This window comes from Dendropsophus ebraccatus, chromosome 13 (genome assembly GCF_027789765.1).
Source record: "Dendropsophus ebraccatus isolate aDenEbr1 chromosome 13, aDenEbr1.pat, whole genome shotgun sequence".
Taxonomy (NCBI): domain Eukaryota; kingdom Metazoa; phylum Chordata; class Amphibia; order Anura; family Hylidae; genus Dendropsophus; species Dendropsophus ebraccatus.
The window spans coordinates 39132465-39151545 of NC_091466.1; the positions used below are offsets into that span (position 1 = coordinate 39132465).

The window sequence follows — 19081 nt, forward strand, 5'->3', positions numbered from 1 at the left end:
TGCTGCCGATGCTCCTATTCAACGGAGCGACGGCAGCAGATCGCTGCTATATCAGTCGCTTGTTTTTCCACATGTTGAAAAACAAGCGACTGCAACGATCAGCCGACATGAACGATGTCGGCTGATCGTTGCACTCTATTCCACGGCACGATTATCGTCTGTAGCGGCCGATATCGGCCGAATACGGACGATAATCGTTCCGTGGAATAGGGCCTTGAGGCTCCCCTCGCTCCCCATTAGCCAATTAGTGCATGGCAGCGTTCACACGTACAGGATCTGCAGCAGATTTGATGGCGCAGATTTGATGGCCCAGATAAGATTTAAAGCAAGTCTGCAACCTAAGGCTATGTTCACACAATGTATATGTTTGTAAAACCCCGGCCGTTGTACAGCGGCCTTGATTATTACGGAAATATATGTTTTATAGCCGTCTATGGGATCCCGGACGGAGCGTATACACATAGCAAATGCTCCGGCCGGGATCCCTCGCAGCGCCGCAAAGAACTGACTTTTCGGTTTTCTGTTGCCGCTATTCATTGAATAGCGGCCGCAGGAACCCATGTAAGTGCACACTGTGGAGCAAGTGGCTCCGGCCACAAGCTCCCTAGTGTGCTGTGGGGAGTTCTAATGCGGGTGCGCACTCTGTGGCCCAAAAGATCATCCGGCCGGTAATGCAGTACCGGCCAGGATGATCTTTTCAGAGACAGGAACATAGCCTTACGGTGCATTCACACATACAGGATCCGCAGCAGATTTGATGGCACAGATATCAATGTAACTAAATAACTGAACAGAGCATCAAATCTGCTGCAGATCCTGTACGTGTGAACGCACCCTAAAAGTGAATATGTCAGGTGCAATTAATGTTCCAAACTGTTGACAGGAGGCGCATGGTACCTTTCATATATTAGTCTGTGCTTCCAGAACGCAGAAAATCCTTTTATTCTCCAGTGAATAGTGTGAGAGAGGATTTCCCAAGCTTCTGATCTGCTACAAGTTGTAATACCTCCTAGCTACTCCTCCCATACCAACCTGCTTGACTGACAGTCAGCTGCAAGCAGGATAATGGGTGGGGGGAGATAGGTGTTACTGCCCTCAGAAGATCAGGAGCTTGGGAAAGCCTCTCCAACAGCGTCATTAGCTTGCAATGTGAGTTGCAGCCAAAAGATTTATGTAAACCATTTAACAGAGATACTGAGATATACACACTGATAGTCATCAATTCATACCTTTTCACTTACACTAAAAGCTTCTGTCTTTAAGCCATTGTCACTGAAATGAAAGTGCATCAGCTGAAATCCTCTGCAATAGATGAGTAGTTCTTCTGGAACAAACTTCAGGTTAAGCGAAGGGGTGACAACTTTCACCTTATTCTGATTGGCCACTAGAAAGATAAATCCAAAGATAAGAAGAAGCATTTGTCCAAGTTATATATTTACAACAAATAAATTACTTTCCTTTGTCTTTTGAGTTTGATCAGAGCTATATTCAGAAGTCCCATGGACATTGAGTGGAGAGACGTTACATTCATCTGGAGAAATTTTTAACACTGTTCTTAGAATCATTAGGGGTCCTAGCGGCCCCTTACCAAATCAGCAAATTTTCATTGCTGTCTCTAATGTTTTTTTTCTCTGTACAAGTGGCCTGAAATCTGCAGAAAATCATGTGAGAGTCAAAAATCCAGTCTATACAAGGACAAAGGTGTAATAATGGAGAAAGCAGATATCATGTAATCTTCACCCATACCTTCACTAATGGCATAGCCAGGGCAGGCTACGGGTTTTTCGGGCCCTTGGGCGACAGAGCCTCAGCGAGCCCCTCATACATCCACTATGCACCCATCATCCACACACTACGCACAATCCCTGGAGACACCACTAACATACACAAACACATATTACTGACACTGACAGACTGACGCAGACACTGACTGACAGTGACACACTTGGGCACTAACACACAGCACTTACAGCTCAGTCTTCTCCTTCTTCCTCTTTGGCGCCTCTCTACACTGTAAGGTTGAGGACCTTCAGGTCATGTGATCAGGAGCTTCACCCTTTTCTCTCTTCGTGCAGTTCCTGCTCTGTCTATTGTGTCTTCTGATGTTCAACCCGCTTATCCTGCACTACAGTGAACAGGCTGAACAATAGAACACCAGGCCTCTCTCCCTCTCTGGCCCCCTAGAGGCGCTCTAGGACCTGGCACTTTCCCGGGTAAGCCCTGTGCTGACGCCGGCCCTAGGCATAGCAACGGCATGTCCTGCCTCTATGCCAATGCTGAACCAATGACATATAGTGTAACTAAATTACAATATAGTGCTTTTCAGATTTGTCTATTAATCCAGAATCTCTTTGTGATCTCTGCACTACACTGCGTGGAAATCTGAACAATACATGCAACCAATCAGGAGAAATAATTTACTGAATTCTTTTCATTTTGACCACAGTAATGTGACAGCTCTCACCTGCCAGGATCCTGTCAGCGCAGGGTAAAGCAATGTCATTGTCACTGTCAAACATGACCTCCTCAGAAGAATCCTGTCACACAGCAAACACATTGTATTAACTATTTTACATCACATGACAAGGTAACAAATTAAACATCTAAAGTTTTCTTAGGGTTATAAAATTATCTTAAAGGGAATCTGTGTGTAGATTAGCGCCTAATAGGGGACATTACACAGACACACATAGTACCCTTAATATGGAGCTACGGTGCACTGTTTTTATGTAACAGTATTACTAATAAGGCCTTTTGGTGCACTGAGGGCTTTCCTTCACCCCTTCACACTCCTCTAACATTGCTGTCCAATGAGTACAGAGGCTGTGGCGGACTGCTGTTTTGGTGAACAAAGGGGTAAAGGAACACCCATAGTGCATTAGACACCATTAATAGCATGATAATAAAACTTATTTCATAAAAATAGCACACCAAATCACCATATTAAAGGTATTATGTTCCTCTGTGTAATGTCTCCTATTAGGATCTATCAGCATGTAGAATTATCCTTCTATCAGTAGCGGATTAGAAAGGTCCGTTTCGGGCGGTAGCCTGGGGCCCTGAACCCCTGAGAAGTCCATGGACCCCCAAAGAGTTTTTATGGACCCCCAAGACCCATGGACCCCCAAAGCGTTTTTACCGCAATTTTGCAAAATTCAGGGCAAAACAGCTGCCAGGAGACAATGCAGCAAGTTTCCTAAATTGATGTATTTACAAAAATATTTAACTTGACGTGCCTTACACATTTAACTACTGTATATTAGTTGAGATGGAAATACCCCCCTTTAATAGTGGAACAGCCCTCTTTTTTTTGATTTGACCCTAAAATAAATAAAACTCGCAATATCTCTACTTATGATTGCAAAATGGCAATGATTACAAAATGTCATTGATTTACCAAGATATGTTACCTGAGGGCAGTTGAAACTGTCAGGTCTGAAAGCAATCCGGTAGTTGGTGCAATACAGGGTTCCATAAACATCATGGTAGCCATCTTTAAAATGTAGGCGTTTCCTAACTCTCAAGGATTCTTCATGTATATGTTCTCCTGTAAGCAGGAAACATATCATATAACATATTATTTTGTATGTTACATAAGGCATTCAGTGACAGTAAGAAGTGCTCCACAGTACTTCTAAAATGCCCATTGCTGATTTTTCAGACCCCACTATGGAGCAAGTGTAAATACACACAAAGTTGACACCTCCTGTAGAAAATAAACAAAGGGCCTTCTATTTCTTACATGGCATGCAAATGGTCACTGTAAAACATGCTGAATGTGTTTCACAAGATAAGTGGTGGCGTTATTGCGTACTTTCCTATTGTGGCTTGCGATCACCGTCTTCATATGTACAATATTAGTACAATGTATTTCCGCTATAACCTTTGAACGGGAATTCAAATGAAATGGCATATAAACAGTTGAAGAAACACACACCCTCATATATACCTTAGTTACCTAGTGGAGATGTACTATGCTTTTAAAAGCACTACTGTATCTTCATTGTTGTAAAAAGCCTCCCCCACCTTCTGAGTAGACATTGATGGCATATCCTAGCAATGTACCATCAATGTCTTTCTAGAGACAACACCTTTGCAAATGATAATACGATAATACCTCTTTATAATTAATTTCAAGGAAATGCTTTAAAATATTTAGTAAAGGTTAGATGGCAGTGGGAAGAAATAAGCATAAAATAGAATAAAGCTGCCATCATCAGCTGGTCGTCTTCCTGGCCCATGCGCCATTGCGCTCCCAAGCCGCGCACACGCAGTGATGCTGCCGGCTTTCTCCGACTAGCCGCGTGCATCACTGTGCGTGCGCGGGTTATGAGCGCAATGGCGCATGGGCCAGGAAGAAGACCAGCTGATGATGACAGCGGACGGCACCATGGTATGCTGTGGGGGGGGGGGGGGGGCGGGGACAGGCAAGAGAGGCGGGGAAAGGCCAGGAACTTCTGAAACAAAGGGCGGGGATGGCGCTGAGCGGCCACACCAGAGAGGGGGCGGTGACCCAAACACATCATTGCGTCAGCGCCGGGGGGTTACGAGGTGGCGCATGCGCAATCAATGCGATGACTGGGCGCCGGACAGAGGGCGGTCAGCGGGTGGAGCAGGGGCGGGGGAGACACAGAAGACCACCACACAGTCGGTGCTGGCCTAGGGCACAATAGGGCACAGGAAAGCGACACCAGCGATGATAAACATACCACCAGCAAGAACTTATCATCAGCTACAGGAAGGTATGAGTAGTTGTGGGGGCACAAAGTGGGTACAGAGTCGCTTTAAAGATAAAAGATGCTTGATCATAATATGTGCGTGGAAATGAAAAGAAAAAAAATTCAAAAAGTTCTTTACTTTATTCCAATATTAGCGTTACAGGTAGAGAATACAGCCTGCTGTGTGTTTGGGTGGGACAACAATGAAAAGTACTGCAAATAATGCATGAACACGATGAAACTGCAATGTGTGAACACAGCCTAGATGTTCTGCAATAGATTTGGGCGGGAAATAGGTAGGGTGTAGGACTGTGATGGACAGCTGAAGGAAAGCATTGCATTCTGGAACCAGTACTGCATTCTGGGATCTGATCAACTAGGAAGTATAGAAACACAAAACAGAGCAAAAAAAAACCAAACAAATGGATTTTTGGTAGTTTCAAAACTGGGATAGATAGGTATGTAATGCTATGTGCTTCTGCAGAAGTTTCTTTTTTTAACCTCTACCTGGAGTTCCCCTTTAAAGGGAACCTGTAAATATGAGAATACAGAGCAATCCATCAGCATCAAGTTGTAAAGCAAGAAGAGATGAGCAGATAGATATATAGTTTTGAAGGAAAAGATTCATTATAATTGGTATTTCTTTGTATGAGTGTGCACAGAGATTGCTGTCAGTCGCTTAGGACCACCCTCAGACTATTAGGTGAGGTTTAACCCCTTGCCTCCGCAGCCTGTTTTGGCCTTAATGACCAAGCTCATTTTTCAAAATCTGACCTGTCTCACTTTATGCGCTTATAGCTCAGTGATGCTTTAACGTATGCTAGCGATTCTGAGATAGTTTTTTTGTCACATATGGCACTTTATATTAGTGGCAAAATTTGGTCACTACTTTGTGTGTTTTTTGTGAAAAACATCAAAATATCATGAAAATTTTGAAAATTTTGCATTTTATGAACTTCTGAAATTCTCTGCTTCTAAAAAAGGAAGTCACAGCACATAAATTAGTTACTAAATCACATTACCAATATGTCCTCTTTATTCTGGCATAATTTGGGAAACATATTTTACTTTTTTAGGCTGTTATGGGGCTTAGAAATTTATTAGCAAATTATCACATTTTGTGAAAGTTTCCAAAACTGATTTTTTTTTAGGGACCAGTTCTTTTTTTAAGTTGATTTAGGAGGCTTGTATGCTGTAAAACCCCATAAGTGACCCCATTTTGGAAACTAGACACCTTAAAGAATTAATCTAGGGGTATAATGAGCATTTTAACCCTACAGGGGCTGGAGGAAAGTATTCACAATTAGGCCTTAAAGAAATCGAAAATTTTAATTTTCCAATAATATATATGTTTAGATTAAAGTTTCTCCTTTCCAAAAGGAACATGAGAGAATCTGCACCCCACAATTTGTAACACAGGTTCTCTTGAGTACAACGGTACCCCATATGTGGGCGTAAACCACTGTATGGGCACACAGCGGGGCTCAGAAGGGAAGGAGCGCCAATTAGCATTTTCAGTGCAGATTTTGCTGAAGAAGTTTCTGAGCGCCAGGTGCGTTTGCAGCGCCCCTGTAGTGCCCGTAGAAGAGAACCCCCCCAAAAGTCACCCCATTTTGGAAAGTACACCCCTCAAAGAATTCATCTTGGGGTGTGGTGACCATTTTGACCCCACAGGTATTAGAGCAAAGTATTTGAAATTAGACAGTAAAAATGAAAAACTCGAATTTTTCCAATAATATGTTCGTTTAGTTTTAATTTCTCAATTTCACAAGGAACATGAGAGAATCCGCACCCCAAAATTTGTAACGCAGGTTCTCCTGAGTACAACGGTACCCCATATGGGGGCATAAACCACTGTATGGGCACACAGCGGGGCTCAGAAGGGAAGGAGCGCCAATTAGCATTTTCAGTTCAGATTTTGCTGAAGAAGTTTCTGAGCGCCAGGTGCGTTTGCAGAGCCCCTGTAGTGTCCGTAGAAGAGGACCCCCCCCCCAAAAGTCACCCCATTTTGGAAAGTACACCCCTCAAAGAATTCATCTTGGGGTGTGGTGACCATTTTGACCCCACAGGTATTAGAGGAAAGTATTTAAAATTAGACAGTAAAAATGAAAAACTCGAATTTTTCCAATAATATGTTCGTTTAGTTTAAAATTTCTCAATTTCACAAGGAACATGAGAGAATCCGCACCCCAAAATTTGTAACGCAGGTTCTCCTGAGTACAACGGTACCCCATATGGGGGCATAAACCACTGTATGGGCACACAGGAGGGCTCAGAAGGAAGGGAGCGCCAATTAGCATTTTCAGTTCAGATTTTGCTGAAGAAGTTTCTGAGCCCCAGGTGCGTTTGCAGTGTCCCTGTAGTGTCCGCAGAAGAGAACCCCCCCATAAGTCACCCCATTTTGGAAAGTGCACCCCTCAAAGAATTCATCTTGGTGTGTGTTGACCATTTTGACCCCACAGGTATTAGAGGAAAGTATTCAAAATAAGACAGTAAAATTGAAAAACTTGAATTTTTCCAATAATATGTTTGTTTAGTTTGAAATTTCTCAATTTCACGAGGAACAGGAGAGAAGCTGCATGCCCAACTCTGTAACGCAGGTTCCCCTGAGTAGAACGGTACCCCATATGTGGGCATAAACCATTGTATGGGCACCCAGCCGGGCTCAGAAGGGAAGGAGCGCCAATTAGCATTTTCAGTGCAGATTTTTCCGAAAAAGTTTCTGATCGCCAGGTGCGTTTGCAGAGCCCCTGTAGTGTCAGCAGAAGAGAACCCCCCCAAAAGTCACCCCATTTAGGAAAGTACACCGTTCAAAGAATTCATCTTGGGGTGCAGTGAGCGGTTTGACCCCACAGGTATTAGAGGAAAGTATTCAAAATAAGACAGTAAAAATGAAAAACTCGAATTTTTCCAATATATGTTCGTTTAGTTTAAAATTTCTCAATTTCACGAGGAATGGGAGAAAAAATGTACCCCAAAATCTGTAACGCAGGTTCTCCTGAGTACAACGGTACCCCATATGTGGGCATAAACCACTGTATGGGCACACAGCGGGGCTCAGAAGGAAGGGAGCGCCAATTTGCTGGAGCAAAACCGCAGCTAGTAATGGTTATTAGAATAGCGCAGTTACTAAAATACAAAAAAAAAATGAGATTACAGGTAATGTGGGGTGGTTACGGATAATCTGCGGTGGTTACGGGCAACCTGCGGTGGTTACGGGCAACGAGGGGTGGTAACGGGCAACGTGGGGTGGTTACGGATAAACTGAAGTGCTTATAGGTAATCTGGGATGGGAACCTGTAACGTGCGGTGGTCGGGGGCAACGTGCGGTGGTCGGGGGCAACGTGCGGTGGTCGGGGGCAACGTGTGGTGGTCGGGAGCAACGTGCGGTGGTCGGGGGCAACGTGCGGTGGTCGGGGGCAACGTGCGGTGGTCGGGGGCAACGTGCGGTGGTCAGAGGCAACGTGCGGTGGTCAGAGGCAACGTGCGGTGGTCAGAGGCAATCTGGGGGGAATTACATGTGATTAGGGGCAACCTGGGGGGGTTACAGACAATCTGCGGTGGTTACGGGCAACATGGGGTGGTTACAGACAATCTGGGGTGGTTACGGATAAACGGAAGTGCTTATAGGTAATCAGGGGTGGGTACATGTAATTTTGGGTGGTTACGGCAATCTGGAGGGGGTCACTGGCAACGTGTGTGAGTTAGAGGCAACGTGCAGTGGTTAGAGGCAACGTGCGGTGGTTACGTGCAATATGCGGGGTTACGGGCAATCGGGGCTGATTACGGACCATCTGGAGGGGCTCACTGGCAATTTGGGGTGGTTACAGGCAACGTGCGGTGGTTATGGGCAACGTGCGGTGGTTACGGGCAACATGCGGTGGTTATAGGCAACATGCGGTGGTTATAGGCAATGTCCGGTGGTTATAGGCAACGTGCGGTGGTTAGTGGCAACGTGCGGTGGTTAGTGGCAACGTGCGGTGGTTATGGGCAACGTGCGGTGGTTAGTGGCAACGTGCGGTGGTTATGGGCAGCGTGCGGTGGTTAGTGGCAACGTGCGGTGGTTATGGGCAGCGTGCGGTGGTTATGGGCAGCGTGCGGTGGTTATGGGCAGCGTGCGGTGGTTATGGGCAACATGCGGTGGTTAGTGGCAACGTGCGGTGGTTAGTGGCAACGTGCGGTGGTTAGTGGCAACATGCGGTGGTTATGGGCAACGTGCGGTGGTTAGTGGCAACGTGCGGTGGTTAGTGGCAACGTGCGGTGGTTATGGGCAACGTGCGGTGGTTATGGGCAACGTGCGGTGGTTAGTGGCAACGTGCGGTGGTTAGTGGCAACGTGCGGTGGTTAGTGGCAACGTGCGGTGGTTATGGGCAACGTGCGGTGGTTATGGGCAACGTGCGGTGGTTAGTGGCAACGTGCGGTGGTTAGTGGCAACGTGCGGTGGTTATGGGCAACGTGCGGTGGTTATGGGCAATGTGCGGTGGTTGTGGGCAACGTGCGGTGGTTATAGGCAACGTGCGGTGATTACGGGCAATCTGGGGTGGATACGGGCAATCTGGGGCGGTTATGGGCAACCTGCGGTGGTTACGGGTAATTTGGGGGGGCTAGGGGTAATCTGGGAGTAAACTGCAATTATTACTATAATAAAAAGTGTGTGTTTTATTTTTTTGTATGTTTGTCACTTTTTGTACTTTATACATTAATTTTCACTGTATTACTATGATTACTGTGATATTTTCTATCACAGTAATCATAGTTCAGTGACAGAGACCAAATTGGTCTCTGTCACTTAAAATTTTCAGAGCTAACTGCTTCTGGAGCGCATGCGCACTTCAGAATCAGCCTGGACGTCGAGGAGGACGGAGCTCCGTGGATCAGGTAACGTATGTGGGGAAGGGGGGGGTGACTGGGGGACGGGGGTGACTGGGGGGGTGGGGGGCGACTTGGGGGGGGGGCACGGTGACACTTTTTATCCCCTGTCACCAATGATTTATGGTGACAGGGGATAAAAAGTGCCGGCAGCACTGGGAACAGGCGATCGGCGGTATATAGTATATACCGCCGATCGCCTGCTCCGGGACCACACGGGGGGGTCCCCGATCACTGCCCCATGCTCTCCGCTACCTCCGGTGGCGGAGAGCATGGGGCTTTGATCACTTATTCATTTCCATCCCTGCGAACAAACATCGTTTGTTCGCAGGGATGGGGGCGGCCATCTTGGATCTGATGGCCGCCCGGGTAGGGTGATCGGGGGGCTGATCTGGGGTCTGAGGGGACATTTTTCATCTCCCCCCACCGTGGATTCACGGTGGGGGGAGATGAAAGCTATCGGCGGCGCCGGTAATGCCCGGTACCGGCGGGTCGCCGCTAAAGAGGTAGTAGCGGCGATCCGGGTATCGGAGGACGAGGGGAGGGGGCCGGGGGACACACTGTTAGTGGCGGTGGGGGAGGCAGCGTTCTGCAGCCTCCCCCCGCCGCCCGATCGGCGGGGGACACTGAATCTCCCCATAGACGCTGCGGTCGCATTGACCGCGGCGTTTATGGGGTTAACTGCCCGGGGGGGAGCGCGGCTCCCCTCCGGGCAGTGGCAGCAGGAGGAGGCTGTGTGACACAGCCTCCTCCTGCTGCCCGATCTCACCCAGGGACAGAGGGGGGAGGCAGGGAAAGCATGACGTCCAGGGACGTCATGATGCATTCTGCCACTGCTTTTCATGACGTCCCTGGACGTCATATTGGGGGAAGGGGTTAAAAGTAAAAGTTATACTGAATTGTTCCCCACAAAACTATATATTAGGCTACGTTCACACGTACTGCATGGGCAGTGAATTCGACAGCAATATGTCGTACAGTTATGGCCTCTGCATTCTTGCTTCGGATTATAAATCCGCCACAAGAATGAAGCCCCTCTGCCTTTTTAATTCATCAGCGGCCGGACCTCATACATTACTTGCCTACACTCCGACTTGCTTCTCTGGTTCCCGGGCAGTCTCGGACTGGCCCACAGGGGAGCAGGGGAATCCCCCTTTGGTGGGCCCCTGGGCAGGAGGTGGGCCTCCCTATTTAGCAGCTCAAGGACAACATATAATCCCCCAGCACTCCTGTCACCCGAGAACATAATTAAAAAGTTTACTTACGAGTCCCTGTGCTCCCTTAGCGAAGCTCTTGGGTCTCTCCCACAGCCACTGGAAGTAATTTTGGCCGGGTTCCGTGTACGTCTCCTATAGGTGCAATGTCACGTAGTGGCTGATGGATTGCCCGCTCAGCCAGTCAGTGACTGCAGCAATGTCCCTCCCCAGTCACTGATTGGCTGAGTAGACGACCAGCCCAGTATGTGCAGCAGAAGGAGCTGCAGGAGGCCGGCGGCTGTCGGATATTGTTAATATGTTCCGCACCCCCCTGCCTGCCTGAGATGTTGTAAGTTTCATGGTACTTCTTCTTCTGGTTCTTTCAAAAAATTTAAGCGGCACGCTATGCTGTTTGCATAGAGTGACTGGCAAGTTACTAGCAGTGAGCTAGCATCATTGGTCACATACACAACTCTGTGCAAAGTCGCTATAGTAACACACTGATTGGCTGAGTACCGTCAGTGACCCGGGAGCCAGAGAAGCAAGCTGTGTCGGACTGGTGCTGGGGAGCCCGTCTACTACACCTGCGCTACTGTTTCCCCTGTTGCTTCCAGCTAGCCCATCCCTGCACAGCAGTTAGTAGATTACACTGTCGAAAAGGTACATTATTAAAGTGATATTAACAGCAACAATACACCATTAATCCAACATTAATACTGAGGCGACGCTCTGCAGTGATGTCACTCTGGCGCTCATCAATGCAGAGCACCAGATGAATATATATTTATGAAGCAAAGGCAAGCTGGCATGTGGATTGCCGCACCAAGGGTTGTAGTTCCGCCCGTAGTGCAACAAACTGGAGAAGTCCGGCGGATTATAAAATTCAGCAGCTGGCAGGGGCAGGGGAAACTGATTACAAGTACTAACTTACCTCTCCCCATGCCCACGGTCAATGGCAGGACGCATTTTCCCCGAGTTGTCATGACTTTACAACTCAGGGGAAAAGGCCTGACCTAGCTGATGGACTGGCCACTCAGCAAATCAGTGACTGGAGCAGCGTCCCGCCCCAGTCCATCAGCCAGGTTGTGACATGTCGGCTCCAGAGGTCCCGGAACCTGGCGGAGGTCCCTTGGCTGCTCACCGCAGCCACAGGGAGAGCTAAGTTAGTACTTGTTATTCATTTCCCCCTTGCCTCTGCAGACTGCTGGATTTTATAATCCGCCAGACTTCTCCTTTATTTAAAATATTGGCAAAACACAGGATTTCAGGAAAATGGTGCTGTGGATGAAGGTAGGGAGCGTCACTTCAGTCAGTAGAGTCATATACAAATTAGACTGCTATCCCCCTTAGCAAGTAAACACACAAATTTGTTCAAGTCATCAATTAAAGCATTACTCTGGATTCACTTCTTATACATAAGAATAAAAATATTGTTTTTTTACCACATACTGTATATACCTTTGTTAACTGGCAGTTAGTAATCCCCTGCTCTGCGCTATACAGAACACAGCAATACCCAATTTATATAGTTTTGCTTTGTTTATACTACTTTAAATAAGTTGTAACATATTTTTTTTACAAATGTTACAAATTCCGACCTAAGCAGTGTTAAGCTGCCAGCATCGGACAGAAATCTGATCCCAGTGAGCGTCAGTGCTAATATGCAGCCAGTAACTATCACATATGTAGTTTTATGACAGTCTCGCATGGATTACAACCACCGCCCATGTTGCAATAAATTTTGTTGTATGGTGGAATTTGTAATCCATGTAAGGCTGTCCAAAAGCTACATATGTGATAGGTACTGGTTATATATTACCATCGACACTCACTGCTGGGATCAGATTTCTGTCTGATGCTGGCAGTTTAACGCTGTAGATGCTAGAGGTGAAAAACTGTCATTTCTTTTTATTTTGTAAAAAATGTTTAGTAAAAGCAATTTAGTAAAAGCAAAGTAAAACTATATAAATCGGGTATTGATGTGATGATACTGTCCCGCAGAACATAGTTAATACAGACGTGGACTTGGGTAGTATTCCCAGTGACACAACCAACTTTTATAGGGCTGTGCTTATACAGTATGCTGTTTTCTTTTTTTCTTTGCTGTTCTGTCACCAATTTTGTTCCATTCATTCAGACAACTGGTGGTGGACCACGCTCATAAACTCCACCGGTATGATTTTTTGCCATGTATTTGCAAATTTTTCAATATGCTGTCTGTGATTGGGTGTCAGCATTAGGCTGAAAAGCTGTCCTATGCATGTCCAACTGGTTAACCCCCTTCCACCTCTTCACAGTAAATTAACGGCGCTGCAGCCTATCCCTGAGGCTGTAGTGACGTTAATTTACCATCGAGGATAACACAGGCGCAGAAGCTGCGCCTGTGTCAACCCTGGCGGGTCAAGGCTATTAGTGTTAGCCAGGAGACCACCATAGAGGGAGAATTCTCTGGTGTCCATCGGGGCTCTGTGAAGTGGGCGCACGGCCGTGAGCTCTGCCCCCTCCCCTCTCTCCCCTGTGACAGCAGCAGGGGACAGAGGAGAGGGGGCAGACATAGGGACATCAGCTTATGGGGTTATCCAGCAAAAATATTTTACTTTCAAATCAACTGGTTTTAGAACATTATATAGATTTGTGATTTACTCCAATTAAAAAATCTCAAGTCTTCCCATACTTATCAAATGCTGAATGCCCTGCAGGAAATCATGTTTTCTTTCCAGTATGACACAGTGCTCTCTGCTGCCATCTCTGTTCAAGACAGGAACTGTCAAGAGCAGTAGCAAATCCCCATAGAAAACCTTTCCTGCCCTAGACAGTTCCTGTCTCAGACACAGATGTCAGCAGAGAGCACTGTGTCATACTGGAAAGAAAAGATGATTTCCTGCAGGGCATACAGCAGATAAGTAGGGGAAGGCTATAAGTATTGGAAATCTATATAACTTTCTGAAACCAGTCGATTTGAAAAAAACAAAAAATATTTTCATTGGATAACTCCTTTAATGAGCTATGACATTGTCAGGAGAGATTTTTAGGCTGTTAAAGGGGAACTCCGGATAAGAAAAACTTGTTTCCTATTAAAAGTATATTAAAAGTTATAAAGATGTGTCTATACAATGTATTACCGTATCTGTGTGGTTCTGCCACACTGGTAGCTGATAGAAATCCAAGAAGTGAAAAAAATGGCCCCTGTGCCAATTCACATTGTCTCCTGCTCCTTATGCTATCCCCCTTAGGAGAAAAATCTTCCATGCTTCTGTCTCACATTGTGTGTGTTTGCTGAGGACAGGCTGATGATGCAGACAGGGGGCAGGGCATGATCTCACCGGAGGCTTGGCTGGATTTACCAATCCCCTGAGTGATCCACCATCTCTGAATGGCCGGAAGCAGGTGCTTCACTAATTTTACTGATTGTGATGGGTGGGGACTGTGATGATCAGCTAAGGGAAAGCATTGCATTGTGGGAACTGCTCAACCAGGAAGGACAGAAACATAATACAGAACAAAAACACGCCCAAACAAATGGATTTTTGGTAGTTTCAAAACTGGGATAGATAGGTAAGTAATGCTATATGCTTCTGTTTTTTTAACTTCTGCCTGGATAACCACTTTAAGTACTGAACAGAAACCACTGCTGACAGACAGGACAGGCAGGAGACTACAAAGAGGAAAGATAGACATGGCTTTGGTTATATTAAAAAAAAAAAGGAGAATTGTGACTATAAAATGAGCTTTAGTGGATGCAAATATGTGGTTGAGGATACCACAAGCAGAGGGAGACAGGACAGGAAGTCTACGTTTGTGGATTTGTGCACTGGCTGGGGTTGCCATAGTAATTCTGCTTCCTTACCTGGCAAGCATTTCAGGCCCAAGTTACGGCTGTTTATTATTGGAGACTTTGAGCTTCTGACCTGCAGGGTAAAGATAAGATATTTTAGTGGTTGTCACTATAGATATATTTGTACACCACATACAAACAAAATAATCTTTATGTAAAAATTTTGTTTTTAATGGAAAGTTACACTTTAGCAACCAAGCAATGCCCCAAATACGCTATACGTTACATTGAGCCGTGACTCTGTACTGGCCGGAATTCCTGTGGTAAGTCTCTTTTTTTCCAACAGCACACGTCTAAAAATCTGCCTTCAGGAGACTTCACCTGGATTTCTGGTAAGTTCAGCTTTGTTTTACAGCATTATAACAACAACAACAAAAAAAATAATGAATGTATATTGCAAACTTGCTTTATTTCACATGTACTGTTGATTTAGATTTTGAAAGTTATACGGTACACTTTAAGTGGTGGATGAGGTATTTTACAGATTCCCCACTAGGTGTCACTGTTCTATATATGTATTACTATTACTTTTGCACAGCTGAAGGAAGTAATGGGTTAAAGTTGTTTGTACCAAGTGTTATGTGCTGACAACTAGGAGGTGCTCTTTATTCTCTACCTATCTTCTCTAGCCATTCTCTTCACTCACAGCCCTGTAGGAGGAGTTAGCTCCGTGTGAGAGGAAGTGAGTCAGTTCAGTACAGTTTAGACCAGATACTGAGTGTGAACAGATGCAGCTAGAGACCAAGAGATTTTCTAAACAACTACTACTTAGACTATGCAGTGCTTAGCACCAGTAAAGGAGAGTAGCCACCAAGAAATACCCCTAGAAAGTGCAGGACAGACTACTGATACAAGAGGAGCTGATCTCAGTAGGACAAAGCTTCCGGTAAATAAAGGTCTATGTATCCTACTGCGCAGTGCAGGTAACTTGGAAATCTTGGACACCTAGCTACACCCAGATAACCACAGCTGGGGCTCGTGCTACCCACCTAGGACAGGTTCTACAACACTAGGGGACAGAAGGCGGTAAGACAGTTGTCTAAACGTGTGTACGAGTATCACTTCACTACAGAGATATCTACATAGGTTCCGTCAGAGTACAAGGCTACACTGGGCACAGGGCTCCTCTGGCAAACTCCTCTGCTTTTCTCTCTACCTTCTACAAAGCACTACAAATACTTCTGCTCTTCTTAAGCACCTACCTCAAGCACCAAGTTACAAATCCAAGTATGTACCAAGATATTGTCTGCAAAATGTGTACTGTTCAGTAAAGTTGTTTTATTTTTATACCGAATGCACAGGACTCTGCCTATCTATGTTTGCACCTATACACACACTACTGCACACCTTGGGTTATCGTTCCCCTTTCTGTAGGTGACGCTACCCACAATCCGGGTGGGTCAGTTACCACTCCAGGTTGCCATGACAAGAGCCCAAGGGACCCACAACAACCTGGAAGGTAACCGTCCATTTTGTAGAATACTACCGGCCGTACAAAAAGCAGGTTCAACATCACATCTGTGTGCTGGACTAGCACTGGCGTCACGACAATTAACATCACTGGCCAAGCAAGCCGCCACAGAATAACAAAAACACGTCAGATGCCTCAAGCCTGTACACATGTATGTTTTGTTCCTATGCCACTTGTACTGCTCAACACTTAGCACAGAGTATGGAGTCTGTCCAATAGGTGTGAACACAGCTGAAATCCTTAGACAAGGGTACCATCTGCATGATAGCCACTAAGGCTAGCTGGTGTACAAATTGCAAATAAGTGTTTCTAGGAACACTTATAACCAATAACCAGCCTGTGTAGCCATGACCAGCAACAAGCTGGCGAACAAATGAATCTTTTGTGCGGCCAATTAAATTTTTATCTGCTACATATCATCTTCTAGTGATCGTTGGTTTTGCCAGATGCACAAGCAAGTCTTACAGTGGCTGTGCAAAGAGTAATCTTGTTGATCTGCAGTTGTTTGCAGTCTATTTTATGAATTCTCTGTAAATGAATAAGGCTTAAAGGGGTTGTCCAGTGAAATCTTTTTATTTCAAATCAAATGATGTCAGAATGTTATATAGATTTGTAATTTATTTCTATTAAAAAATATCAAGTCTTCCCACACCTTTTAGTTAATATATGTCATGCAGGACGTGTTGTTTTATTTCCAGTCTGACACAGTGCTCTCTGCTGACATCTCTGGCCGAGACAGGAACTGTCCAGAGCAGGAGAGGTTTTCTATGGGGGTTCATAAAAAAATGTTACAGATTTCCTGTCACAGCCAGAGATGTCAGCAGAGAGCAGAGTGTCAGACTGAAAATAAAACAACATTTCCTGCATGACATATAGGAGCTAATAAGTATGGGAAGACTTGATTTTTTTTAATAGAAGTAAATTACAAATCTATATAACTTTCTGATCTCAGTTGATTTGAAAGAAAAAGGTTTTTGCTGGACAACCCCTTGAATCTCAGTGATGCAAGACCCTACTTGCTGGACCTCTGGAACTATGGCTCTTCAGATTCAGCCTGTAGCATACACTGACAAACACACAGCAGATAATTCTGGACGTTTCATTTGCACAGCTTCTCTCATGTCACACACTTTCTTCTTTCTGGTCTTTTTTTCCCTATTTTGCCTTTTGCAATGTGTATAAAAATCATACCTGACTAAGAAAAAAATAAACCTTATTGTCTACAATAGCAAGATCCATACATACATCCAATCCATCCAATCCATACATTATGTGTATGGAGGTTGTCATCGGTGTCCCTGTGGCATACTACAGTGTGCCTGTTCTGCTTGAAGTGCTCATGTTCATCAATATTTAAATGACTATTTAAGCAATTCTCTAAATGTACAAGCATACAGTAGATGCACAGAACTACCTGTAAGTAAGTATGTACCTGTAAGTATGTAATTTTCTCTAGAACGCAAACACCCGTTTTTTATTCCTGTCATACTTATGGTGTTGTAATCTAGTCGTCACATATGCAGTTCCTTCTCTGAACACAGGCAGAACAGTATGTGTACATGTTCTTTCCAAAACTGTGCTATGACTCACTAAAGCCTTTATATTCTGGAACTGAGAAGTGTTTTCTGTTCTGCTGGAATGTGAAAACTCCCATTGTGGGATCTCTGTCCACAGAAACTAAATGTAAAAATAAAAATGACGGAAATGTAGTCAGTGGTTCCAGTCTTGGTCAGCTAGGTTCGTGCCTGCTCCAACACTCACACTAAATATTACAGAATATAGAACATTCATGTCAGATATACACCTCTTCCACCAATCTCCTTCATCTTATTTAAGAGTGGGCCCAAAGAGGTAATTCAGTCCCTAAGGGCACATCTCTGCACCAATACCACTCAAAACTTGATTTGAGTCTGCCTTTTATGTCTTCATTTTAATTTTCTTTTCTTTTTTTTTGCATTAAGGTTACATTCACACATAGTGATTCAAAGTGTATTTTACACTGCCAGTTGAGCAACAAACCCGCTACAATACTCGGTAACAGTCTACGGCCTTGCATTCTCACAGCAGATTTCATCCCACTGCAAGAATGGATTGAAAGCCATATTTAACTAATTAGCTGCTGGTAAAATTATTAAACAGCAACTACTTATCCTTCCCGTGCTCCCTCGTCAAGTTCCTGTTTCAGTCTCCGGGTGCCTGCTCACTGACGGCCCGCTCAGCCAATCACATAGCTTTCCCACCACAGCCAGTGACTGGCTGAATGGCTGTCAATGAGCAGGAACCTGGATACTGAAGCTGGTGCGCGATGAGCGCATGGGCAGGTAAGCATGAGGTGTTTATTATTTTTACCAGCAGCTAATTAGTTAAATATGGCTTTCACTACATTCTTGCATTCGAATGAAAATCTGCTGTGAGAATGCAAGGCCATAGACTGTAAGGTCACTGGCTATCACGGCGAATTTGCTGCAAAACTCACAGTGGATTTTACTCGCTATGTGTAAATGCACACTAAAACATGACTAATTTCTAAAAATCTCCAATAAATGCACTGTTTTCTCAGTTCCCTCACCTTTTTTAAAAATATCTCTGCTTAGTGTCTTTGAATATTGTCATACATGTTCACATCCAGAGACTGATACATTTTACCTTTGCTGATGCACAGCTACATCAAAAGACCATGTTCACACGTAGTCTAACACCAGCCGTTCTGTGACCTGGCCGGTGTTACTTAAGATCATCCCGGACGGTACTACTTACTGTTGCCACCTTAGCACCCCGGGCCACGGCATAGTGGCTCTTCACAGGGCTGCTCATCAATTCCTAGCTGGCATAGTCTCATCACATCAGAATAGAACTGCTTTCATGTAGTTCCAAATGCTTGGTAGAAGGAAATTCAGTGTGACAGTGCTTATTACATGTCCTGCCATTGAAAGCCAGCCACTGTCACCTTCATTTGCAGTGGTGTTGTGAATGAGAAATCTGGTTGGCTACA

At 45.1% G+C, this 19081-nt stretch overlaps 1 protein-coding gene across 2 annotated transcripts in view; it reads right to left on the reverse strand.

The window, feature by feature from the left end:
• Positions 1-19081, reverse strand: part of MTMR11 (myotubularin related protein 11) — a 124325-nt gene that overhangs the window by 79825 nt on the left and 25419 nt on the right. Inside the window, exons 2-5 of one of the 2 annotated variants that reach the window (XM_069950988.1) lie at positions 14631-14691; positions 3411-3547; positions 2465-2537; positions 1242-1384 (exon numbers count right to left, since the gene is read on the reverse strand). In XM_069950988.1, the coding sequence (XP_069807089.1) occupies positions 1242-1384; positions 2465-2537; positions 3411-3547; positions 14631-14691 (414 nt within the window). Of the gene's footprint in view, positions 1-1229; positions 1385-2464; positions 2538-3410; positions 3548-14630; positions 14692-19081 lie in introns of both variants that reach the window. The other variant, XM_069950986.1, reaches the window with a different exon arrangement.